The sequence below is a fragment of the Microcaecilia unicolor genome, chromosome 2 (assembly GCF_901765095.1).
Source record: "Microcaecilia unicolor chromosome 2, aMicUni1.1, whole genome shotgun sequence".
Classification (NCBI taxonomy): domain Eukaryota; kingdom Metazoa; phylum Chordata; class Amphibia; order Gymnophiona; family Siphonopidae; genus Microcaecilia; species Microcaecilia unicolor.
Window position 1 is genome coordinate 489,666,306 of NC_044032.1, and position 26,405 is coordinate 489,692,710.

Here is a 26,405-nt window from a genome sequence, read left to right on the forward strand (position 1 = left end):
CAAAAGCAAGGGACGAGCTTTTCACTGGCTCCAGCAGAGCATAGCCGACATCCAAGTGTCAGTGCCGGGCGACCTGCCAGTCGGAGGGAGGTTGAAAGCTTTTCACCAAAGGTGGCCTCTCATAACCTCCGATCAGTGGGTTCTCCAAATAGTCCGGCAAGGATACACCCTCAATTTGGCCTCAAAACCTCCAAATTGTCCACCGGGAGCTCAGTCTTACAGCTTCCAGCACAAGCAGGTACTTGCAGAGGAACTGTCCGCCCTTCTCAGCGCCAATGCGGTCGAGCCCGTGCCATCCGGGCAAGAAGGGCTGGGATTCTATTCCAGGTACTTCCTTGTGGAAAAGAAAACAGGGGGGATGCGTCCCATCCTAGACCTAAGGGCCCTGAACAAATATCTGGTCAAAGAAAAGTTCAGGATGCTTTCCCTGGGCACCCTTCTTCCCATGATTCAGGAAAACGATTGGCTATGCTCTCTGGACTTAAAGGATGCCTACATACACATCCCGATACTGCCAGCTCACAGGCAGTATCTGCGATTTCAGCTGGGCACACGTCACTTCCAGTACTGTGTGCTACCCTTTGGGCTCGCCTCTGCGCCCAGGGTGTTCACAAAGTGCTTGGCTGTAGTAGCAGCGGCACTTCGCAGGCTGGGGGTGCACGTGTTCCCATATCTCGACGATTGGCTGGTGAAGAACACATCCGAAGCAGGAGCCCTGCAGTCCATGCAGATGACTATTCGCCTCCTGGAGCTACTGGGGTTTGTGATAAATTATCCAAAGTCCCATTTTCTCCCAGTGCAGAAACTCGAATTCATAGGAGCTCTGCTGGATTCTCGGACGGCTCGCGCCTACCTCCCAGAGGCGAGAGCCAACAACTTGTTGTCCCTCGTCTCGCGGGTGCGAGCGTCACAGCAGATCACAGCTCGGCAGATGTTGAGATTGCTGGGCCACATGGCCTCCACAGTCCATGTGACTCCCATGGCCCGCCTTCACATGAGATCTGCTCAATGGACCCTAGCTTCCCAGTGGTTTCAGGCTGCTGGGGATCTAGAAGACGTGATCCACCTGTCCACGAGTTTTCTCAAATCCCTGTATTGGTGGACGATTTGGTCCAATTTGACTCTGGGACGTCCTTTCCAAATTCCTCAGCCTCAAAAAGTGCTGACCACGGATGCGTCTCTCCTGGGATTGGGAGCTCATGTCGATGGGCTTCACACCCAAGGAAGCTGGTCCCTCCAGGAACGCGATCTGCAGATCAATCTTCTGGAGTTGCGAGCGATCTGGAACGCTCTGAAGGCTTTCAGAGATCGGCTGTCCCACCAAATTATCCAAATTCAGACAGACAACCAGGTTGCCATGTACTACGTCAACAAGCAGGGGGGCACCGGATCTCGCCCCCTGTGTCAGGAAGCCGTCAGCATGTGGCTCTGGGCTCGCCGTCACGGCATGGTGCTCCAAGCCACATATCTGGCAGGCGTAAGCAACAGTCTGGCCGACAGGTTGAGCAGGATTATGCAACCTCACGAGTGGTCGCTCAATTCCCGTGTAGTGCGACAGATCTTCCAGGTGTGGGGCACCCCCTTGGTAGACCTCTTCGCATCTCGAGCCAACCACAAAGTCCCTCAGTTCTGTTCCAGGCTTCAGGCCCACGGCAGACTGGCATCGGATGCCTTCCTCCTGGACTGGGGGGAAGGTCTGCTGTATGCTTATCCTCCCATACCTCTGGTGGGGAAGACTTTGTTGAAACTCAAGCAAGACCGAGGCACCATGATTCTGATTGCTCCTTTTTGGCCGCGTCAGATCTGGTTCCCCCTTCTTCTGGAGTTGTCCTCCGAAGAACCGTGGAGATTGGAGTCTTTTCCGACCCTCATCACATAGGACGAAGGGGCACTTCTGCATCCCAACCTCCGGTCCCTGGCTCTCACGGCCTGGATGTTGAAAGCGTAGACTTTGCCTCTTTGGGTCTGTCAGAGGGTGTCTCCCGCATCTTGCTTGCTTCCAGGAAAGATTCCACTAAGAGGAGTTACTTCTTTCTATGGAGGAGGTTTGCCGTCTGGTGTGACAGCAAGGCCCTAGATCCTCGCTCTTGTCCTACACAGACCCTGCTTGAATACCTTCTGCACTTGTCTGAGTCTGGTCTCAAGACCAACTCTGTAAGGGTTCACCTTAGTGCAATCAGTGCATACCATTACCGTGTGGAAGGTAAGCCGATCTCAGGACAGCCTTTAGTTGTTCGCTTCATGAGAGGTTTGCTTTTGTCAAAGCCCCCTGTCAAGCCTCCTACAGTGTCATGGGATCTCAATGTCGTTCTCACCCAGCTGATGAAACCTCCTTTTGAGCCACTGAATTCCTGCCATCTGAAGTACTTGACCTGGAAGGTCATTTTCTTGGTGGCAGTTACTTCAGCTCGTAGAGTCAGTGAGCTTCAGGCCCTGGTAGCCCAGGCCCCTTACACCAAATTTCATCACAACAGAGTAGTCCTCCGCACTCACCCTAAGTTCTTGCCAAAGGTTGTGTCGGAGTCCATCTGAACCAGTCAATTGTCTTGCCAACATTCTTTCCCCGTCCTCATTCCTGCCCTGCTGAACGTCAGCTGCACACATTGGACTGCAAGAGAGCATTGGCCTTCTATCTGGAGCGGACACAGCCCAACAGACAGTCCGCCCAATTGTTTGTTTCTTTTGATCCCAATAGGAGGGGAGTTGCTGTGGGGAAACGCACCATATCCAATTGGCTAGCAGATTGCATTTCCTTCACTTACGCCCAGGCTGGGCTGGCTCTTGAGGGTCATGTCACGGCTCATAATGTTAGAGCCATGGCAGCGTCGGTAGCCCACTTGAAGTCAGCCTCTATTGAAGAAATTTGCAAAGCTGCGACGTGGTCATCTGTCCACACATTCACATCTCATTACTGCCTGCAGCAGGATACCCGACGCGACAGTCGGTTCGGGCAGTCAGTTCTTCAGAACCTGTTTGGGCTTTAGGATCCAACTCCACCCCCCGAGGGCCTTGTTTGTTCTGTTCCAGGCTGCACTCTCAGTTAGTTGGTAAATTTTTTAGGTCAATCTCAGTTATGTCCTCGCCGTTGCGAGGTCCAATTGACCATGGTTGTTGTTTTGAGTGAGCCTGGGGGCTAGGGATACCCCATCAGTGAGAACAAGCAGCCTGCTTGTCCTCGGAGAAAGCGAATGCTACATACCTGTAGAAGGTATTCTCCGAGGACAGCATGATGATTGTTCTCACAAACCCGCCCGCCTCCCCTTTGGAATTGTGTCTTCCCTTGTTTTGTCTTGCTACATACGGGACTGACGAACACGAGCCGGTTCGGGCGGGAAGACGGCCGCGCATGCGCGGTGCGCATGAGCGCGCGGGGACTAGCAAAGGCCTTTGCTAGTAAAGTGTTCCGATTGGAGGGGCTGCCGTGGACGTCACCCATCAGTGAGAACAATCAGCCTGCTGTCCTCGGAGAATACCTTCTACAGGTATGTAGCATTCGCTTTATCTTCCTTTACCCTGTAGAGTACTGCTTTTTTACATCCCGTTAATTTGGACTGGACTAGCAGTGTGAAAAGGAAGATGAAATGTATTCATACTTGTTAATTTCTTTTCCTTGAATCCTGCAATACCAGTCCTGGGCCTGCCCTGGAAAACTGCATTGGGGGGAGGGGGGGGGAGAGGAATTCTTTGGTTTGTCTGCTTCCTTCAAGTCCTAGTGAATTCTTTAGGTTTAGTTTCATGATGTAAGTAGTGTTTTGCATTGGTTCCCATGGGAGTAGTACTACTTTGGCAATAACATGCTGAAGAACTTCAACCTGTACCAGCCCTTATACCACTGATATCACTGGAACAGTTCAGTATTTCTGCCTCTATCTCCTGGTAGGAAGGAGTCACCACCCGTTGGTCTGTAGTTGTCTAGCAGGATTCAAGGGAAGGAAATTTTCAAGTATGAATAAATTTCACCATATTTCAAAAGGGATATCGCAGGCCCAAGCATAGTGAAATGAAGCTGATAATATATTACAAAATTTAGAACTAGCTGTTAGCAGTGTCCCCTCTTTCAATTGCTCATACATTTTAGGGGGTGCCACTCACAGATTTGACATGGTTGCTCATAAGTGTTTTTTGTGCTATATACAAAAATGCATTGCTAATACTGGCGCTCAAAAATTGTTGGTTTTTAAAACTTGTGCTGACATGAAAAAATATTTGCACATACCAGGCCACTCCTTAGAGAAGATATTCGTTGGCAGTCTAAAATCCTACTGAAATAAATTTTTTTTTTGTTTTATCAAGATATGCAAGGCCTCTAAGGTTTTTGTTTTTTTAACTATAATATTTGAATATTTTTATTTGCAGAAGATACACTATCTTTCTGATGGAAATGTTTTAATTAGGGCTGCACTTCAATTAAAGTTCTTAATTGTGATTAATTGCATGATTAAAGGCACGGGAGGGAGAGGGAAGAGAAAGAAAAATAATGGACCTGGGAGGGGGGGGGGGAGAGGGGATTCCTTGGGGATCTGCCCCCCCCCCCCCACACACACACACAGTGGGGAGTGCCCAGGTCCCCAAGGAACACTCCCTTCCATTGTCCAGCATCTCTTTCTCCCTTTGTCCTCTCTTCCACCAGCTCCATTATATATGTCTTTGTCTCTTCCCTGTCCTGCCTGTGGTTCTATAAAACCTTCTGCGAGGGTTAAAAATTTACATCAGGCGTGGATGCTGTTCAAAAACACCATCCTGGAAGACCAGGCCAAATATATCCTGTGTATTAAAAAAGGAGGACGGAAGACCAAATGACAGCCAGCATGGTTAAAAAGTGAGGTGAAGGAAGCTATTAGAGCTAAAAGAAAAACATTCAGAAAATGGAAGAAGGGAACCGACTGAAAATAAACAGCATAAGGAATGTCAAGTCAAATGCAAAGCGCTGATAAGGAAGGCAAAGAAGGACTTTGAAAAAAAGATTGTGTTGGAGGCAAAGACACATAGTAAAAAAATCTTTTTAGGTATATTAAAAGCAGGAAGCTGGCAGAAGAATCAGTTGGACTGCTAGATGACTGAGGGGTAAAAGGGGCAATCAGGGAAGACAAAGCGGAGAGATTAAATGAATTCTTTGCATATTCAAAAGCATGGATTACTAGCCAACATGGATTTAGTAAATGGAAATCTTGCATCACCAATCTATTACATTTATTTGAAGGGGTGAACAAACATGTGGATAAGAGTGAGCCGGTCGATATTGTGTATCTCTGGATTTTCAGAAGGCGTTTGACAAAGTACCTCATGAAAGACTCCAGAGGAAACTGGAGAGTCAGGGGATAGGAAGTAGTGGCCTATTGTGGATTAAAAACTGGTTATAAAATAGAAAACAGAGAGTAGGGTTAAATGGTCAGTGTTCTCAATTGAGAAGGGTAATTATTGGGGTTCCCAGGGGTCTGTACTTGGACTGCGGCTTTTTAACATATTTATAAATGATCTAGAGATGGGAGTAACTAGTGAGGTCATTAAATTTGCTGACGACACAAAGTTATTCAAAGTTGTTAAATCGAGGACCTTACGAGACTGGGAGACTGGGCGTCTAAATGGCAGATGACAGTTAATGTGAGCAAGTGCAAAGTGATGCATGTGGGAAAGAGGGACCCAAATTATAGCTACGTCATGCAAGGTTCCACATTAGGAGTCATCGACCAAGAAAGGGATCTCGACGTCGTCGATGATACGTTGAAACCTTCTGCTCAGTGTGCTGCTGTGGCTAAGAAAGCAAATAGAATGTTAGGTATTATTAGGAAAGAAATGGAAAACAAAAAGGAGGATGTTATAATGCCTTTGTATCGCTCCATGGTGCGACTGCACCTCGACTATTGTGTTCAATTCTGTTCACCGCATCTCAAAAAATATATAGTGGAATTAGAAAAGGTGCAGAGAAGGGCGATGAAAATGATAAAGGGGATGGGACGACTTTTCTATGAGGATAGGCTAAAGCGGCTAGGGCTCTTCAGCTTGGAAAAAAGGCGGCTGAGATACGATAGAGGTCTGTAAAATAATGAGTGGGGTGGAAAGGGTAGACGTGACGCATCTGTTTACTCTTTCCAAAAATACTAGGAGGCATGTGAAGAAGCTACAAAGTAGTAAATTTAAAACGAATCAGAGAAAATATTTCTTCACTCAACATGTAATTAAACTCTGGAATTCATTCCCAGAGAATGTGGTAAAGGCGTTTAGCTTAGCAGATATTTAAAAAAGGTTTGGACGGCTTCCTAATGAAAAGTCCATAGACCATTATTAAATTGCACTTGGGGAAAATCCACTATTTCTGGGATAAGCAGCATAAAATGTTTTGTACTTTTTTGGGATCTTGCCAGGCATTTGTGACCTGGATTGACCACTGTTGGAAACAGGATGCTGGGCTTGATGGACATTTGATCTGTCTCAGTTTGGCAATACTTATGTACTTATCCTTCCTCTCTTTTTTCCTCCTCCCCCCCCACCCCCACCCAGTGAGAGCAACACTCACATGACACTCATAGGCTGCCTGGGGCTGGTATCAGGCCTTTCCCTCTGACCCATCCTGCCCCTTTTGAGGCAACTTTCTGTTTTGGCAAGGGTGAGATGAATCAGAAGGAAAGGCCTGGTGCAGGCAACTGGCACTTGTGCTGCCGGAGCAGTGACTTGATTTTTAACAGGTACGGGGGTGGGGGGGGGGGGGGGGGGATTGAGAGAGTTTTACGGAACTGCGGGTAAGGCTGGGAGAGATGCCAGATCATGTATGGGTGGTGGGAGCGAAATGTGCAGCACTCAATTATTAGTCACAATTACATTTTTTAAATCACAACTGGTAATTACCACATTATTTGCGATTAATGTGTAGCCCTTGTTTTAATGTTCCCAGTTTGGGTGAATGAAATCATATGAGGAGCCCTAACAAAATTGTGAGATAGACTATAAATATTTGTCAGAGTAATTTACAGAATTGACAAAATAGAATATGATGAGTTATAATAATTCTTTCCAGGTAATACTGTATCAAGATTTATCTACCCTTTTGTTGCATTTATCATTATGAACTTTAAACATTTTGCTAAGGCCATATGATTACTTTCATTCCATTATTATGGTAGGTTCTAAACAAAATGTCTTCCTCAATGTACAGGCTTTGTGAAAGAGACCCTTATCAGCTTTACCAACGCTTGGAGCAGCAAGCAAGAGAGTACGTGCTTGAAATGAAAGTTCGTCTGCTCAGGCACTTATCGTTGGGGTCTAAAGTTGCTTCAACAATTCAAGGCCCACCACAAGCACATCAGTTCATCTCACTACTGCTGGAGGAATACAGTGCACTCTGTCAAGCAGCATGCACAATCAGCACCTTCCTTGTCACTCTGGTAAGATATTAAATGCAAGACTATAAATCCACAATCGGAACTCATTGCTATTTATGTTCTCTGTTTAAAAAAAAGCACTTTTTTTTGCAACATGGCATTTTTTTTATTTAATAAGTTATAATATTTCATTCATTAAATGTGTAAAGAAGCACATGAATTTGAAATATTTAATCTTTAAACAATATGGTGAACCATATTGAGTCATGTGACATGCACACAATGCAGGTTCAGAACTGTGTCAGAGCTCACCTAGATGACTTGAGTGTGTATATAGAGTTTCAGTAAGCTGCTGGACTTGCTGTTGCTTTATTCATCTTTGGAAAATGGAGTAATCCAGAGTATATTTCAGGCCTGAAATGAACATTTCTTACTTGTGATCTGAAGTTCTGCTTCTTTAAGTTGATATTAAAGATAGATATAGGGATCATGGAACTGGTCAGAAATGCTGATGACCAGGCTATGCTGAAAAGACTCTGTGCTCTTCAGTCTGAAGACTGGCCCAGGCTAAAGAAATATTCCACTGAGCTCCAGGTTCAGTGCACTCAAGGAAGTTGTCAAAAAGTTAATGCCAAGTCCTTGAGTAGAGTCTACAGTACATTGATGCAGTTCCTCTCTGTAGTTCTCTAAATCCCAGAACTGGAAGAGTTTCTGTTCCATCCACAGGAGCTCCATCTGTAACAGAGCTCTGTATCCCTAGCATACAGTGGTGGAAATAAGTATTTGATCCCTTGCTGATTTTGTAAGTTTGCCCACTGACAAAGACATGAGCAGCCCATAATTGAAGGGTAGGTTATTGGTAACAGTGAGAGATAGCACATCACAAATTAAATCCGGAAAATCACATTGTGGAAAGTATATGAATTTATTTGCATTCTGCAGAGGGAAATAAGTATTTGATCCCCCACCAACCAGTAAGAGATCTGGCCCCTACAGACCAGGTAGATGCTCCAAATCAACTCGTTACCTGCATGACAGACAGCTGTCGGCAATGGTCACCTGTATGAAAGACACCTGTCCACAGACTCAGTGAATCAGTCAGACTCTAACCTCTACAAAATGGCCAAGAGCAAGGAGCTGTCTAAGGATGTCAGGGACAAGATCATACACCTGCACAAGGCTGGAATGGGCTACAAAACCATCAGTAAGACGCTGGGCGAGAAGGAGACAACTGTTGGTGCCATAGTAAGAAAATGGAAGAAGTACAAAATGACTGTCAATCGACAAAGATCTGGGGCTCCACGCAAAATCTCACCTCGTGGGGTATCCTTGATCATGAGGAAGGTTAGAAATCAGCCTACAACTACAAGGGGGGAACTTGTCAATGATCTCAAGGCAGCTGGGACCACTGTCACCACGAAAACCATTGGTAACACATTACGACATAACGGATTGCAATCCTGCAGTGCCCGCAAGGTCCCCCTGCTCCGGAAGGCACATGTGACGGCCCGTCTGAAGTTTGCCAGTGAACACCTGGATGATGCCGAGAGTGATTGGGAGAAGGTGCTGTGGTCAGATGAGACAAAAATTGAGCTCTTTGGCATGAACTCAACTCGCCGTGTTTGGAGGAAGAGAAATGCTGCCTATGACCCAAAGAACACCGTCCCCACTGTCAAGCATGGAGGTGGAAATGTTATGTTTTGGGGGTGTTTCTCTGCTAAGGGCACAGGACTACTTCACCGCATCAATGGGAGAATGGATGGGGCCATGTACCGTACAATTCTGAGTGACAACCTCCTTCCCTCCGCCAGGGCCTTAAAAATGGGTCGTGGCTGGGTCTTCCAGCACGACAATGACCCAAAACATACAGCCAAGGCAACAAAGGAGTGGCTCAGGAAGAAGCACATTAGGGTCATGGAGTGGCCTAGCCAGTCACCAGACCTTAATCCCATTGAAAACTTATGGAGGGAGCTGAAGCTGCGAGTTGCCAAGTGACAGCCCAGAACTCTTAATGATTTAGAGATGATCTGCAAAGAGGAGTGGACCAAAATTCCTCCTGACATGTGTGCAAACCTCATCATCAACTACAGAAGACGTCTGACCGCTGTGCTTGCCAACAAGGGTTTTGCCACCAAGTATTAGGTTTTGTTTGCCAGAGGGATTAAATACTTATTTCCCTCTGCAGAATGCAAATAAATTCATATACTTTCCACAATGTGATTTTCCGGATTTAATTTGTGATGTGCTATCTCTCACTGTTACCAATAACCTACCCTTCAATTATGGGCTGCTCATGTCTTTGTCAGTGGGCAAACTTACAAAATCAGCAAGGGATCAAATACTTATTTCCACCACTGTATATACAAAGCCACCCCCGCCCCAAATACACTGATTTTTAGAGGTTCATTTTTGAGATTGAATGATGTTATAGGCATCTCAGAAACCTAGTGGAATTAGAACAACCAATAACACAGATCTTTTTAAAAAGATAAGGTGAATCAAATTGGTGGAGTCGCAGCATTATCTATAAATTATCTCAATTTCTTAATAGTACAGAGTAAACATTTAAATAACAAAGAATCAGAGAAAAATAAACATTTTGAAAAAGCAGAAAAACCAATCCAATACAGTTCTAAAAAAACAAAAACATTTGGAAAAAAAGTTTATAAATTAGAAAACTTGTGTCAGACAGCCAATGCTTCCTAAGCATCTACCTTCTTCCTGCATTTCTTAAATAAACTTCATGTCTATAGAAGCCCAAGTAGAACTTGAAAATTTCAAGCAAAATTCAGTAAAAGGCATACAAAATGCTGAGTGTTCAATATGTAAATTCAAACTGTTATTGGATTCAGAAATGAAGACACTGACACTAGCATTTCTGGAGCTTACCTGCCTAAATCAAGTGACACATGACTTTTATAAACTTGCCTTGTAAATACAGTCCTGGTAAGAAAGGTAACTTATGTGAATGGATGGGCTTAATAAATTTAATATCACAAAGTACCAATTAAAGTGAACTTGAAAGATTGAAAAAAAAGAATTCCTTAAAAGGCGGTGCTTGCCACTGTTTTTCTTTTTGTTTTGTCTCCCTTCCCTTATGTCTTTTATCTGTTGAAATTGCATTGAGGGTGTTCTATTTAAAGCTTTTTAATTAAATAAATGCAATTCTATACCTGATCAGTAACCAGGGATGTTTAGCTCAAATTATCGATCTTATTCTTAAGTTTTATTAACTTTGTAAGAAATATGTTATTTGTGGTATAGATTGTTTGTTTGTTATTTTAAAATGATTGTAATTCCTAGTGTTTTTCTGGTTCTCTTTGTGTAACCTGCCTTAGACCATTTTGGATAAGGTAAGATATAAATTCAAAGGTTTGATTAAAATGGTGCTTGAATTGGGTGGAGGAGGGAGAGGGACAGTAGGAGAGTTGGAAAAGCAGGCATGTGTATGTTCACTCCATGTCCTCTGATCACAGTTATGCTGTAGGAAGGTAGGCAGATTAAACAGGGAAAGGTATGAGTGTAGGAGTGGAATGGAAGAGAGGATGTGAACCTGAGGGCCCTCAGATAGGAAGGTTGAGCCAGGTTGGGGGGGGGGGGGGGGGTGGCGGAGGGAGGGTTGTGTTGGCAAATGACCCCACCAAAACAAATACCTTATGTTATGGAGATTAGGTGATGGGCAGAGATAGGGAAAGAGCAGGGCATTGGGGAATTAGGTGAGAACTTGGAGGTTGAAGTGGGAGAACTTGTGCCTGGGAATTGGATGAGGACTTGCAGATTAAGGGGTTAATGAGGACTAGAAAATTGGGTACAACGTATTTGTAAGGATGTGTTAGGATGAAATGTGAAACTGTGAAGGACTAGAAGGGTCTAGGGAGGAGATGGGAAAAAGAAGAAAGATGCCCGAGAAGCTAAGTGACCATGGAAATGAAGGAGCAGGGGAGGAAGTGAAGGAGAGAATGGGAAGTTGAATAAGGATAAAGAGAAGAAAGTGTTGGAGGTCAGGGAGAGGACCAGTGATAGGAAAGGAGCTGGCTCTGGTGAGGATGCTGTCATGTTGCAAATCTGATCTGACCTTTTGATCTCTTACCTCATGTTCATTGTGAAGCTTTGTAAATCCATACAGAGAGAAAATGTATGGTTGCTGGTACATGCAAAACAGCGCTGACAGCTACAGTCTTGCTGGTATTGGTTTGTAGCAGCATCTCTTTTTCCTAATGTGCTCTCACGTTTTCAGCTTGTGCTAATTTATCCTCTCATGTCTCGTGTGCAAGAGAAAACACTATTAATATTGCTGTTGTTGCTGAACATTGCATCATTAACCGGACCATTTTAAGATTCATAGCGGGGCAGGAGCTCTAGAGGGCAGTGCAGTGAAGATGGGCAAGGCAGGACAGAGACAAATTTTAATAGTGCATTGCTGATTTTCAGCAAAATTGCATTATTGTCTTTCTTAGACATTAGGGTACACTTAATAAGAGCATGATCTGAACCTTTTCCTTTTTAATAGGAAAATGACCATTTGAAGAAATTTCAGGTGACATGGGAATTGCACAACAAGCACCTATTTGAAAGTTTAGTATTTTCTGAGCCACTTCTACAGAGCAGCTTGCCAACATTAGTGTCACAGTTGAGGTAAGATCTTATGTTTTGTAAATGTGAGTGCTTGGCATGATGTGTTCTCAATGATTCCTTGTGTAGTTAATTATCTTTATTAAGGATGTTGTTGATTTTTATTTTCTTCTTGCAAAGAACTACTTTAGGGCTCCTTTTACAAATTTGTGCTACCGATTAGCGGCACGCTAAATACAAAGAAGCCCATTCTATTCCCATGGGCTTCTTCACATTCACCGTGCCACTAATAATAGCGCAGCTTTGTAAAAGGAGTCCCAAGTCTCATCCTGTGAGGCCTCTCAGTGTAAGCAAATTTGGGTCTGACCCCCACTTGATTGGGTGACTCCTAAGAAACACTGGCTTCTACAGCAAAAGACATCGGTAGTACAGCAAAAAAACAAATATAACAAAAAACCTCTGTTCCCCAAGTTATACAGAACACATTGCTTCAGCAGAGAGCGATACTAGGCATACGGCTGAAGCTGTGTGCTTTCTTTTGGATAAGGCATAAAACTGAAGGGATGTTTATCTATGTTTCTTGACTTAATTCTGAAGGAAGTCTAGTCTGCCGATTTGGTTTGTTTCCAAAATTTACTGTTTTTGTACTTTAGTTGAAAAACTTTGCCAGTGAAATGGCAGCAGCTGTTTAGTGCTTTGGACCCATAGTTTAAAAATGTTTCTTTGTGAGCAGACGCGGCGGGGATACAGAGCAGTGAGTGGGAATCACAGAGACTCTACATCTTGCCCAAATGGAGAGGGAGAAGAGAAATCCTTCGGCTGACCATCTGCACTAGCACTTCCAAAGATAGCAGGTTTTCCCAAGTTAACCAGCTATTCCAGAACACAAAAGGAAGGTGTGGGAGCAAACTCCGCCCATACTGGAACTGACGTCAGATGCGGCAGGAATACACAACAGTGAGCTGGAGTCACAGAGACTCTGCATCCTGCCCAAATGGAGAGGGAGAAGATAAATCATCCGGTCAACCATCTGCACGAGCACGCCCAAAGATAGCAGTTTATCCAACTAAACAGGCTAATCTAGATAGCCAGTTTTTCCAAGTTGGCTGTTCCACAACACAGAGGGAAGGTGTGGGAGCAAACTCCGCCCACACCGGAACTGGTGTCAGACACGACATGGATACTGCCACCATGCCTAATGATGCGCAGCCGTTTGGCATGCCACCAGTGGCATGCACCTTTGCGCAGCGACTGGCACAGAGAAAAAGAACATCCAACATCACTCTATGCTCAAAAATGGATGCTTCAAAATGTGGGAGGGCAGGACGCGTTAAAGAAATGGCTTCCAAATTATTACAGCAGAATTGTGAGACAATGTTAAGATGTCTAAGCTTTCCATCAACCAACTTGGAGAAATACAATAATCCAATAGAGGTTAAAATATATCAAATACAGTTAGAAGAGGACCAACATTAAAAAAGGACATTAAAAAAGGACATGAGGGACAAAAATAAACAGAAAAATGCACTGAAATACGTAAAACTAGATAAGCAACTGAATGGCGAGGTCTTACCAGCCCCCTGTTACTACTTCAATGCAAGGTCCTTGGTCAACAAGGCCATAGTAGTGAGGGACTGGTTGGAACTCGAACAGCCCAGATTGATGTTTGTGACAGAAACATGGTTACAATCAAGAGAGGATCCAGTTCTATGAGACCTCTTACCATGAAGATATAAAATCACACATGTGTTTCGTGCATCCAAAAGAGGTGGCGGCGTGGCAATAATATATAAAACTTTTTTTAACGTTCAGATTGAGGTGAGTTATCAGTCATCTTGCTTAGAATTATTATCATGCAAGATCAGAGACGCTACACTACTAGGTAGCTTATAATGTACTGTATGCTACTGCCCTCCAGAGAAGTGGAAAGAAGCCAAATGAGAATTCTATGAACTTACGATGATTCAAAGTCTAAAACCCAGAGCACAATTAATTTGTAGTAACATAAATCTTCATTTTTTTTTTTTTGGTTACATTTGTACCCCGCGCTTTCCCATCCATGGCAGGCTCAGTGCAGCTTACATGGGGCAATGGAGGGTTAAGTGACTTGCCCTGAGTCACAAGGAGCTGCCTGTGCCTGAAGTGGGAATCGAACTCAGTTCCTCAGTGCACCAGGACCAAAGTCCACCACCCTAACCACTAGGCCACTCCTCCACATTTAGATGATGAGAATCACAAACACACCAAGGACTTTAAAATGTTTCTAGAAAACATAAACATGAAGATAATTCCAGCCCAAGGAACACATCAGCTAGGCCACCAGCTAGACTTTGTAGCCTGGAGTATAGATTCTAAGACCCAAATAAGGATAGAAGATAGATGCTGGTCACCTCTAATTTAGTCTGACCACTACCAATCACATTGACAAGAAGACCCCTTAGGAAAAAAAGAATAAGATAACCAAAAAGGAATTAAGAGAAGTACACACACAAAACAAAATGGATAACAAAGTTTTCTGGTCCAAAGTGGAAGAAAATATGAAAGAATTAGATTATCAAGCAACCATCACCCGGTGGAACAGCTTTATAGAGTCAATACTCAATGAAATAGCCCCTAAAAAACTGAAAAAGGTCACAAAAAGAAGTAAGGAACATTGGTTTAATGAAACCTCGCTAAAACTGAAACAATCCTTTAGCAAACTGGAGAGAATATGGTGGAAAACCCAGAGTAAAACAGAGAGGACTGGAGAAGAATGGTAAATGTATACAAATTTCAAAATAAAGTAGCCAAACAGTAGTTTTCAGAAAGAAAAAAAAGGGAAATGTAGACATATACACTAGTAAAAAAGCCCCGTTTCTGATGCAAATGAAATTGGGGGGGGGGGGGGGGGGGCTAGCAATGTTTTCTTCTGTGTGCATGTGGGAGTGTGTGTGTCCCTGCCCTCTGGCCTCTCTCCCCTCCCCCCTCTGAGTCCTTCACTGTTACAGAGCCAGCGATTTGATTTCGTGCTCTGCTGTTTTCCTTCACTGACTGTTACAGAGAGGGCGGGGCAGACACTCATAGGGAAACCGGATATCTCGCCCCCTTCACACTTCCGACTGGAGGCTTCATAGAACGTTGGTGTTGCCTTTTATATAGAGAGATATATATATAAACTATATCGTATAGTGGATCACCTAATGATTCCAGAAGAATTAATAGAAACAACAATTGCACTACCCACTGCAAACTGTTTAGCGCAGCACTTTGAGGACAAAATCAAAAATGTAAGAAATACAGTAAAAGTGAAAGCAGTAAATCTCAATGATTATGAAGAAACTATCTCCAGTGGAGAGGTCATAAGACAGAAGAAAAGAGAATGTGCAGCAGATAAACTGGCAAATCTTTTCACCTATTGAGACAAAAGTATTCAAGAATTTTAATACTAAAATACTCAGTCCCAATGCCAATTAGACACCTGTCCAGTCTATTTACTGGATCTTAAATACAGGCTCTTTTCCAAGACAAAATTATATCTACCCCATCCCAAAAAATCAGAAAGGAGACCTAGGAGATGTCACCAACTATAGACCAGTGACTTCAATACCATTGCATGTCAAAATCTTAGAAGGTATAGTCGCAGAACAATTAACAAATTTTCCAGAACACTTCAATTTATTACAGCAAAACAAATTTTCCAGAAAACTACATTCTATTACATCAAAACCAATCTGGTTTCAGAAAAAGCTACAGTACAGAAACACTGCTTAGGTAACTTGGTTCACGAATTCAGGAAAATTGTGAGTACTACCCATCAAATAGCACTGATGCAATTTGACCTCTCAAGTGCCTTTGATATAGTAGACCATAAGATATTCCTGAAAATCTTAGAATCCCTAGGAATTAATGGTGTAGTTTGGAATGGATAAGAGGTTTCATCACCCTCAGATCTTATAGTGTGAAATGGGGTGGACCCCTGTAAAAGGATTGGACAGCACACATTGGGGTGCCACAGGGATCCCACCCCCATCACCAATCCTATTCAATATCCTGATGTCCACCCTGGGTTTCTGTACGGAGAGGAATGGAATTAACTGCTTCTCCTAAGCAGATGACATAACACTGTATTTTGACTTTCATAAAGACAAAGATGGTTAACACACTGGTCAACCACAGTCTGATGCTGGTTGACAAATGGGCATCATGTCTGTATCTTAAATTGAATTGTGACAAAACAAAGATTTTAGTAATCACAGCACCTACCATGAATATGTTAAATATACAACAACACTTCAATTGAATACCACTGAAAATTGAAAAAGTACTGAAAATACTAGGGGTAACGATTGACAGATACCTAACCTTTGATAAGCAATGTCAGCAAATGCTTAAAAATGCCTTCAGTGTTCGCAAAAAAAAAAAAAAAATAGAATGTCATTGCTTCTGCTGAGACAAGTTTAGACTATTGGTGCAATCTTGCATTCTTGCACAAATCAATTATTGCAACCTGTTATATGTAGGCTGTGCAACATTAATTAGAAAAAAGATACAGACAGTATAGAATGTTGCAGCTAGACTGATTCTTTTCTAAATCAAAATACAAGAGATTAACTCTTTCATACATCACATTACACTGGCTACTGTTTGAAGCAAGAGGGATTTTTAAACTCTGCCTCATGATACACTCATTTCTACATGGCAAAATGCCAGAATATCTAAACTGTTGGACAATACTACCTCAAAAGAGAATGAGAAGAATAGGAAATCTTCTGGACCTACTATTTCCGTCAACAAAAGATGTCGATTTAAGATAGTACACTCACCAACCTTATCCTATCAGCAAAATAGTGGAATGATATACCAGTGACAATAAGATTAATATCAGAGTATGGAATTTTCTGTAAACAGTTGAAGACTCATCTATTCAGAAAATACGTGTTAGGGAATGAGGGATAATGTGTATAGCACCCCAGTACCCCCCCCCCCCCCCCCACTACAACTGTTATGACCCTAAAATGTAACAATGCTTTTCTTCTTGAAATGGGTCATCTAAAATGTAACAGTGTACTTGATCTCTTAATGTAAGTTGCACTGAACTCAGTCTGGGAATGCTTGGGTCTAATAAGAAATAAAGTTAAGATAAAAGGGCCAGCGCTTTACTGTGAACATGACTATAACTTATTACCTTGCTTATATAATTTCTTACATCCAGACAATTTTCCCTAGTATCCTAAGTTTATAGGACATTACAATTATAAAACATGATTTTCTAGGTAGAAAATGGGACGTAATATTTTTAATATACAGCCTTATGTAGCATACCTGTAAGGATGCAGGAAAAACATACTGGGTGGGATGTACAGTGTGGGCAGCCATGTTACAAAAATATGTTTTAAAAAGTAGCATCATTTGAGGCTGCACATGTCAGTGCGGACAGATTTTGCAAACCTGTTATGTAAGTGCCACATTCTCAAAACTGAACAGCTGGGGAAGCCAACTAAGGAGCTGAGCTCCAAATATCAAATTTTTGAGCCAGTTTGAAAACGGGAGGCAAACAGAATTGTCCCCTCAATCCACTCCTTTAAAGCCCGCTGTAGGTCCAAATGAACAGTTACTTGTTACTTATGTGTGACTCAGAGCAGGTGTAAATCTAATGGAGAAATTTTGTGAAATATATGTGTATTGCTATTGCAAACTAAGAACACACTTATAGTTTCTGGTCTGTCCAAACCACAACCAGAACATACCTCCTTCAAAAATAAGTATGACTCATTTAGATATGTATAAGTAGCAGCTTTTTAAAACATTAACTTACACACATAGGGCAATTTGCATGTGCAAATGTAAAATGAATGCCTTACTGCCTTATGGTCAGTAACAAGATTAAGTAGTTGCAGCAGTCTATGTGGCATATAGGTATTAGCCAAGGGCAGTAGATTGATGAGAAATAAAGGGATTTTATTATATTGTTTAACAAGTCCATGTCAAAGCTAGGATTCAGTTCAGGCATTTGTGATTTCACATCCAATCAAAAGGATATATTTATAGACATTGATGCTGTTCTAAATCTGCTGACAAAGTAGATAGTCATAGGAAACTATAAGAACATAAGAATAACCATACTGGGTCAGACCAATGGTCCATCTAGTTCAGGATCCTGCTTCCAACAATCCAGGTCACAATTACCTGGCAGAAACCCAATCAGTAGCAACATTCCATCCCAATCCCAGGGCAAGCAGTGGCTTCCCCCCTGTCCATCTCAATGACAGGCTATGGACTTTTCCTCCAGGAACTTGACCAAACCTTTTTTAAACCCAGATATGCTAACCGCTGTTATACATCCTCCAGCAGTAAGTTCCAGAGTTTCCTATTCTTTGAGTGAAAAAATATTTCCTTCTGTTTGTTTTAAAAGTATTTCCATGTAATTTCATTGAGTGTCCCCTGGTCTTTGTACTTTTTGAAAGATTGAAAAATCGATTCACTTCTACCCATTCTGCACCACTCAGGATTTTATAGACCTCAGTCATATCCCCCCCTCAGCTGTCTCTTTTCCAATCTGAAGAGCCCTAACCTCTTTAGCTTTTCCTCATATGGGAGAGTTTCATCCCCCTTTATCATTTTGGTCGCTCTTCTTTGATCCTTTTCTAATTCTGCTATATCTTTTTTTGAGATATGGCAACCAGAACTGAATGCAATACTCAGGGTGAGGTCGCACCATAGAATGATATAATATTCTTGGTCTTGTTTTGCATTCCTTTCCTAATAATTCCTGGCATCCTGTTTGCTTTTTTGGCCACCGCAGCACACTGGGCAGAAGATTTCAACTTATTTTCTACAGTGATGACACCTTGATCTTTTTCTTGAGTTCTGACTCCTATGGTGGACCCTAGGATCAGGTAACTATGATTCAAAAAGTTTTGTGTCATCTGCAAGTTTAATCATCTCACTTGTCGTTCCGTTTTCCAGATCAATTTTAAATATGTTAAATAGCACCGGTCCCAGTACAGATCCCTGTGGCATTTCACTATTCACCCTTCTCCATTAAGAAAAATGGCCATTTAATCCTACCCTCTGTTTTCTGTCCAATAACCAATTCCTAATCCACGGAAGGGCATTGCCTCCTATCCCATAACTTTTTAATTTTCTCAGGAGTCTCTCATGAGAAGCTTTTATCAAAAACTTTCTGAAAATTACATTGTTACTTTAACTGGCTCACCTTTATGCACATGTTTATTCACCTTACATTGGAAACGTACATTGCAAAAGATGAGGATGAAAAGATTGCTCATTCTGCTTCTTTTACTGGTTGCTTTTGCTTTGGTATCAGATAAGGATTGATTGCTGCTCCTCTTTTTCAAATATCGGGAAAAGACTTTTCTGAATTTTAGAATTTGTATGTATCCACATGTGTCCAGGGAGATCCAGAGGAAGAGGAGACAATTTCTGTTACTACGTCCTGTGGTGCAATAAATGAAATCTTTATTCTTTAAAAAAAAAAAAGAAAAAAAGAAAAGATCTTATAACCTGCAGTTACTATTCAGGTTCAAAGCGGCTAACAAGAGTAACTAGGAATTATGTCAAAATAAATTTTTTTATAAAATTAGCACAATGATAATTAAAGACACCGACTAAAACAACACCAGATACCCTAAGATAGTTGCAGGCCTAATACATATTTTCTAAACAAAGTTTTCAATAGTTTTTTAAAGAAAACATTATCTGTAGTTTTCCTAATAGAGGAACAGCATTCCAGATTTGTGCTGCCTGATAGGGTAACGAATTGCCCAACTACTATTGCCTTCTATTGCTCTGGTTAATGTGGAGTTGGAAAAGTAAGCATGTAAGTGGTCATTCCATGAGTTCAAGATAATTCTGTTGGAGAAGGTTAACTGTGGTCGAAGTTCCAAGAATGTATGTAAAGATGTGTATTGTAATAGATAATGTCAATGATGATTGTGTAGGCAAGCCTTAGAAAATTAAATAAAGTAATTATGGCCATTGGTTGTAAATTGACTTTACCCCTTTTTTAATTTATTTTTAATAAGCATTGAGTAACAAAACATTTTAGTAACTTCATACATCAGTTACCTTGATTGTTTAATAGACTTGAATTCCAGGTTGAGGGATGGGGACACTAGTGACCAAATATTGATTAAATATTTAGGGCCCTGTTTACTAAGCAGCGTTATAGGGGTGTTAACATTTTAAACGCGTGTTAACCATGTACGCGCCTACAATATCCCTATAGGCGCCTACATGGTTAGCGCGTGCACTGAGTGTAAGCATGCTAAAAACACTAGTGCACCTTAGTAAACAGGGCCCTTACAGTCCTAAAACATTTCAGATTACTTCTGAACATTTACAAAATATATTGGTTTCTAATTTAAATACTCTTATATCCTAGGATTGTCTCCAAGAGTTTACAAATAAAATTAACATTCAGTACCCACAAGGTAGATTAGATCTTTAATTATCTGAGAAAACCATAATGAAATATAAAAGTATCACGTTTATCAAAATATTTTGAATATACCCCAATTTACAAAGTTTTGGCAGTGTTGTAGTCAAAATATATTTTGAATTTCTATAATAACTCTGAATTAAGCTGCATAAAATAAAACTATTTTTGTGCTACGTTTCCTGGAATCCTCAAGCAGAATTGTAAATCTTTCGTTCAACCATCTTGAAACATATGTATATGAGTCGTATATTTCAGTTTTATCTTGCTTAACTACGTTTTGCATCATGTCTTTGTCCACTTCAGAATAGAAGGAATGAAAGCAGCGTTTTTCACCTCTAACGGTTGCTTTCTATGGACAGCAGGATTTATCCAACACACAAGTGGGTAATAACGTCTGCAATGATGATTTGGAATGGCTGTTACTGATCCTCAGAACCAGGTGCAGAATTCTGAGTATATGCCATCTCTCCCACACACAGCATTCCCTCAGTCCCTCAGTTTTTCATAGTTCAAGAAGGAATACAGCACTCAAAGGTGGAGTGGATTGTTTGTCTGATCAGTCTTGCTGGCCACAGAAAACATATGTTACAGCTGAGAAACACTGTTCTTTTTCTGTAGACAACAGGATTTAGTCGGGCACAAATGTGGGTGACTTCAAAGCCCAGAGTTGCTTGGTTTTAGAGGTATATTTAGTTGAAACGCTTGTTTCTTCTTGGCTGTTAAATAAGGATGACTTAATTTTAAACTATTTCTGTATTTTCTTACTGACTGTCCAGTACGAAGGATCATCACTTAGTTAATTGACTACTTTTGTACCTAGTCCATTGTTAGAAAGGACTGTGTCTTTATGGGAGGGGCCACTGCCTAAAGAGCTTTCTAAAACCGGTAGAGCAAGTTTTAGAAACACATGCAAGATTTACCACAGGTATAGTATTCTTTAGAAATAAGTTAACATAACATCTTGTCTTATATACTGCTTACATCATTCAGTTCAAAGCAGGTAATGGAAGCATCGTGAGCCACAACAGTCCTCTGGGAGAAAAATTAAAGAAGAGTGAAAATTAAAATTATGGTTAAAAATCCATTTGTGATACAAATTTATGAAAGAGCACAGTCTTAATATTCTTCCTAAATGATAGATAAGAATGAGATAATCAAAACGTCCCAGCAAACTCTTTCCAATAACTGGCAGCTTGAAATACCAGTGTTGTTTCAAACATTTTTCCTTCCTCTTGGCGAAGGAAAGGAAAATGCAGTTGGACGATTTAGCCTTCTGTCTCTTAAGGAGACAGGCAAGGACAGATCAAACTGAGGTATACATATAAAGAATCGCATAACATGTATAATGAGTTTAACTTTTTGGGCAGACTGGATGGACTGTACAGGTCTTTATCTGCTGTCATAGACTATGTTACTATATATATATATATATATATATATATATATATATATAAAATACCAATTTAAAAATAACTCTAGCCTCAATGGGCAACCAATGTTTAACAAAAAATAAATAAATTCTGTCATATTTAGTTAAACAAAAAATTAGGCATACTGCTGTATTCTGTATGGTCTGTAGTCGTTTCAGTTGACATTTAGTTACAACCCAAGTAACCAAGATTACAATAATCCAATTGCGCGAGAGTAAGAGTACCTGTATCAGGAGTTTGAATTGATCTTTCTCAAAGTAGTTAGAGATGCAACAAAGCTTCCTCATTAGAAAAAAATGATTTCTTTACTAGGGAGGAGATTTGGACTTCCATAGAAACTGAGCTATCAGCTAAAATACCCAAGATTTCTGTGTGGACAGCTTGTATTCTACTTGATTAATACAATTAGAACTGGAAATAGAATCTGGTTTACTGTCGAAACACAGAAATTTGGACTTACCCAGTATTGAGTTTTCACTTATGGCTAAGCATCCATTCTCCTACCAAATTTGTATACTTATGAACCCTAGAAAAATCAATCTCTGTGGGAGAACTTGGTGGAATAAGTAGAGAAATATCTTCTGCATAACTGTCCAACAAAAAAACATTACTTTCCAACACGTAACCCAATGAGCACAGAAAAACATGGAGGAAAGGGGAGAACCTTGGGAAAGTTCACAAGGATGATGCTACTTTGAGGAAAGGACACCATTCATCCTGACCCTATAAGACCTACTAGCTCAAAAAATGATGAAACAATTTCAGAACATTTCTAGCAAAAGAATAGTATGATCTACAAAATCAAAAGCTCAGGAAAGGTCCAATTGAAGTAGTAAGGCGCTCGTTTATTTGCTTAGCAGTATCCTGGCATAATCCAATAGTGAACTTCATACTCAGTACTAAAGGTAGAATGAAAACCTTACTGAGAGGCATGCAAGATATGTGCATCCAGATATTGTTGTAGCTGCAGAGTAACCAGCCCCTCAGTTAACGTAGCAATTAATGGTATTGATGCTATAGGCCTATAGTTGGAAACAGGATTATTAGGTTATTTTATGTCCTTCAAAATTGGGTTTGCTATTTCACCTAACTCTTGAGGAAAGTTACCTAAGGACATTTGCACTTGTATCCAATTTAACAAAGAGACACAAAAAGTTACCAGGGCTGGCTGCATTATCTGTGGAAGACAGGTATCTGACATATATTAAGAGTCACCATACTTAAAGAAAATCATGTCATCGAGGAGAGGAGAAATTTGTCCCAAGTTCTATTTACTGGTATCACCTCTCCAATGGGTAGATCAATGAACTCAGAAATGATATCAGGAAACAAAGATCTAAGAGTACTTAGTTTAATCTGAAAATAATTAGTTTGTTGATCTGCTGTAGAATATATCTTTTGTTTGCCAAAATTGTTATACCTTAAGCTGTTTTTCCATTCTTGTTTACTTGGAGATACTTCTTATCTTACTAAATCTATCTATCTTATAAAGTACATGGATAATTTTTTTTTATTCAGTGTGGTTGAGCTGCTTGGTACTAAAAGTGGTATTTTCCTGCTGATTAGTGGGCCAATGATCAGAAGCAAATGCAGGCGCTAGAGGCTATTAGTGCCATACTAGCGCCTGCGTTTGATACTGCCCCATGATCAGGCCCTTGAGCACGTGAAACAACATGCTTGTGGGCTCTGAATGCAATTAGCATGCAAATGCATGTTAAACAGGGCTGTTAGCGCAAATAGCATGCAAATGCGTGCTAAATATATTCCTCCCCAATGATCAGCAAGCAGCGCGCTAAATCCTATGCCAGCTCAGAGCTGTCGTTAGGGTTTCAGACCTTTGGGGAGGAATGGTGAGCCCTGTCCAGCATGCATTTGCATGCTAGGAGGCCCCCCATTCCCCCCCAATACAAATCCCCTGCAGAAGCCCCCCTCTCAAGAACCCTGACCCCCAACCAACGACACAGGGGCTGGAGGTCTGGCGGACCTCCAGTCCCCCCGACGCCTCCCCGACACAAGTTCAGGGGGGCTAGAAATCCAGTGGGTCTCCAGCCCCCTACCCCCCCTAGCATCCTAGTGTGGGGGTGGGGAATAGGGCCGCTGGGCCACCAGGGCTTTTTTGGGGGATTCTAGAGGGACTGGAAACCCACCGGATCTCCAGCCCCCCCTGAAACTGTTTTGAGGGAGGGCAAGGGGACTGGAGGTCTGCCAGACCTCCAACTCCCGTGTCCATTGGCTTGAGGTGGGGACACTAGGCCACCAGGGCCATTCTGTTTGGGATCTGGTGGTCCCACGGATTTCCAGCCCCTGTATTTGACAGCCCAGACCTGTCAAACAATTGCGAGAGGATTGTGCCTGAGCGCATTCTCAGGCACAGTCCTCCCGCTCTTTACCCTATGATCATAGATAAAAGGGCGCATAAATTTGCATGCTATTATCTCAGATCATAGGGGAGGTAAAGCCCCCTATTCTGTTCCAGCGCTATTTTTAGAGCGCTGTTTGGAATAGCGCGAGGCTTTCTATCGTCTGTGCATAGTTCTACCTCTTTTTCCATTGCTGCTGCCTTATGCTAATCTATATTGATACTTATGTTCTCTCCTATCTCACCCCTTCACCTACCCATCACAGAGTCTTTTGTGGACTTTTCCATGACACGTTTTTTTTAAAAAATTTGGATTTAGTTCACAATGTTTTCTGTAATAGCTCAAGGTAAGTTACATTCAAGTAAACTAGGTATTTCCCTTCCTTTGTTGGGTTTACAGTCTAATTTTGTACCTGACATTAATATTGGTGACTATCTGTGGGAAAACATGGCTAGAATCACGGATCAATTCTGAACTTGAATGCTCACTTTCTCAAAAATTACTAAGTAATCACATGTTAAAATTTCAGTAATTTAATTTTTTCACATAAAATAATTATATTACAAATTGTTTGCTCTAATAGAATTCATTAAAACCTCATTTCATAACGTAGCTTCTCTCTATTCCAGAACCTGTGGGGTAGTTGTGTCCATCAACCAGCAGGTGGAGATAGAAAACTGTACTGTGACATGTCTCTCTTGGCTCCTCAATATTTTCTACCTCCAGCAGGTAGATGAGGTACACTTTTTAGCCTCTGGTCCTGAGTGATTTGCCAGTTGGTCATATGGTCCCCAGTTGGCTTGAGTCTGCAGAGTCATATCTGGAGGTCTTCAAATCCCTGTCTTTGGTGCCCCATGAATTTACTACTTCCCTCCCTTCACCTTTTCCCTGTTTCCTGGAGCTTTCCTTTTCCAGCAGAACGATTTAAAAAACAAAACAAAACCCAAAAACAGAAAGAAAGATAGGAGAAGGAGAGTTTTACTGGAGAGCATGGGACAGAGTATCAGTCCTGAGCCTTTCTCATTTGTGGTAAGACTTGTAGGGGAGCAGCCGGCAGTAGTAAGTCCAACTAAAGTTTGACTCATTACTACTTGGAAGGCTGTAAGTTCTACTTAGTGCAGGGATCCTGCTTATGACATGTTGTACTGTGCTGGTGACAGTCGGGTAAATGACTTCTGCAGAGGCAGTTAAGTAATGTTCCTACTGTGGGACCTGCCAGCCAGCATCGGGGAATTGCAGTGCTTGCAGAGGAAACAATCAGTGGCAGCATAGCTCTCCAAATATGCCGGGGTCTTCAAGCTCTCTGGCTGGGTCGGTGTGCAATTTAATGCAGGAGAACATGGGATCGGGTGCCACTTTGTAAGGGCTGCTGGCAGTGTGAAGCAGACTCTGTTTGAGCACGGCCTCCATTTTACAGCTTCAGGGCCTGACAGAGCATTCAGCTGTATAGGGATCTTTGTTTTCTCCATAGTTTATATTGCCCTTACGCCAGGCCTATTTACTGGGACAGAGTTGCTGCAAGGTGCTTTAGTTTCTTGCCCCGCTGCCCCTTGAGCTCCTAAGAGATCTTATTTAGGCCTCCAGGTGTGGGTAGATGAGGCTATCTCTGCTTCTTCCTCTTTATTTGATGTGGCCTCGGATTATTCTCAAAGGAGCCATCTGACAGTACTGCGGTTGTTGCATAAAGAGGAGCTCATTACTCTTGTTTTTGAGGCACTGGCAGTACTTTCCATTGAGGAACCTTCCTTCTTTGGCATCAGCAGTTCCAAACTTCGTCGATCATGAGGGGGCTTAGAGGTCCTCCTAAGGCCTTCCCAATGCTTCCAGACATTCAGGACCCGATTACAACAGAATGGGTCTCACTGGCTGTGGGGCTGAGAGTGGGAAGAGCCATGGCTTGTCTCTGCTCATTAGTTCTGGAGGAGAACGATAAATTGCCACTTCCCAGGGTAGACTCCCTGGTAACAGCAGTGACTAAGAAGACAACCTTGCCAGTGGAAGGGGATATTACCCTAAAAGACCTACAGGATAGGAAGCTAGAAGGCTCACTGAAATAACCCTTTAAAGTGGCCTTTTTGGGCCTTCAAGCGACAGTGTGCAGCTTGTTCATGGCAAGAACATGCCTGAAGTGAATCAACAGTTAGCAACACAAGACGGGTGCCATAACATCCAGCTGGAAGCGAGGTTGGCCTACTCGCTGTTTATAAGATATTACAGGTTACTGCCCGCAGTATGTCTTTGGCTGTCATGGTATGTCGGCAACTCTGGTTGTGGCATAGGGCAGCAA

General features: G+C 42.0%; 1 protein-coding gene across 3 annotated transcripts in view; it reads left to right on the plus strand.

The window, feature by feature from the left end:
• Positions 1-26,405, plus strand: part of FAM193A (family with sequence similarity 193 member A) — a 328,734-nt gene that overhangs the window by 100,384 nt on the left and 201,945 nt on the right. For all 3 annotated transcript variants that reach the window (XM_030191118.1, XM_030191119.1, XM_030191120.1), the window contains 2 exons: positions 7,151-7,379; positions 11,827-11,951. In XM_030191118.1, the coding sequence (XP_030046978.1) occupies positions 7,151-7,379; positions 11,827-11,951 (354 nt within the window). The remainder of the gene's footprint in view (positions 1-7,150; positions 7,380-11,826; positions 11,952-26,405) is intronic.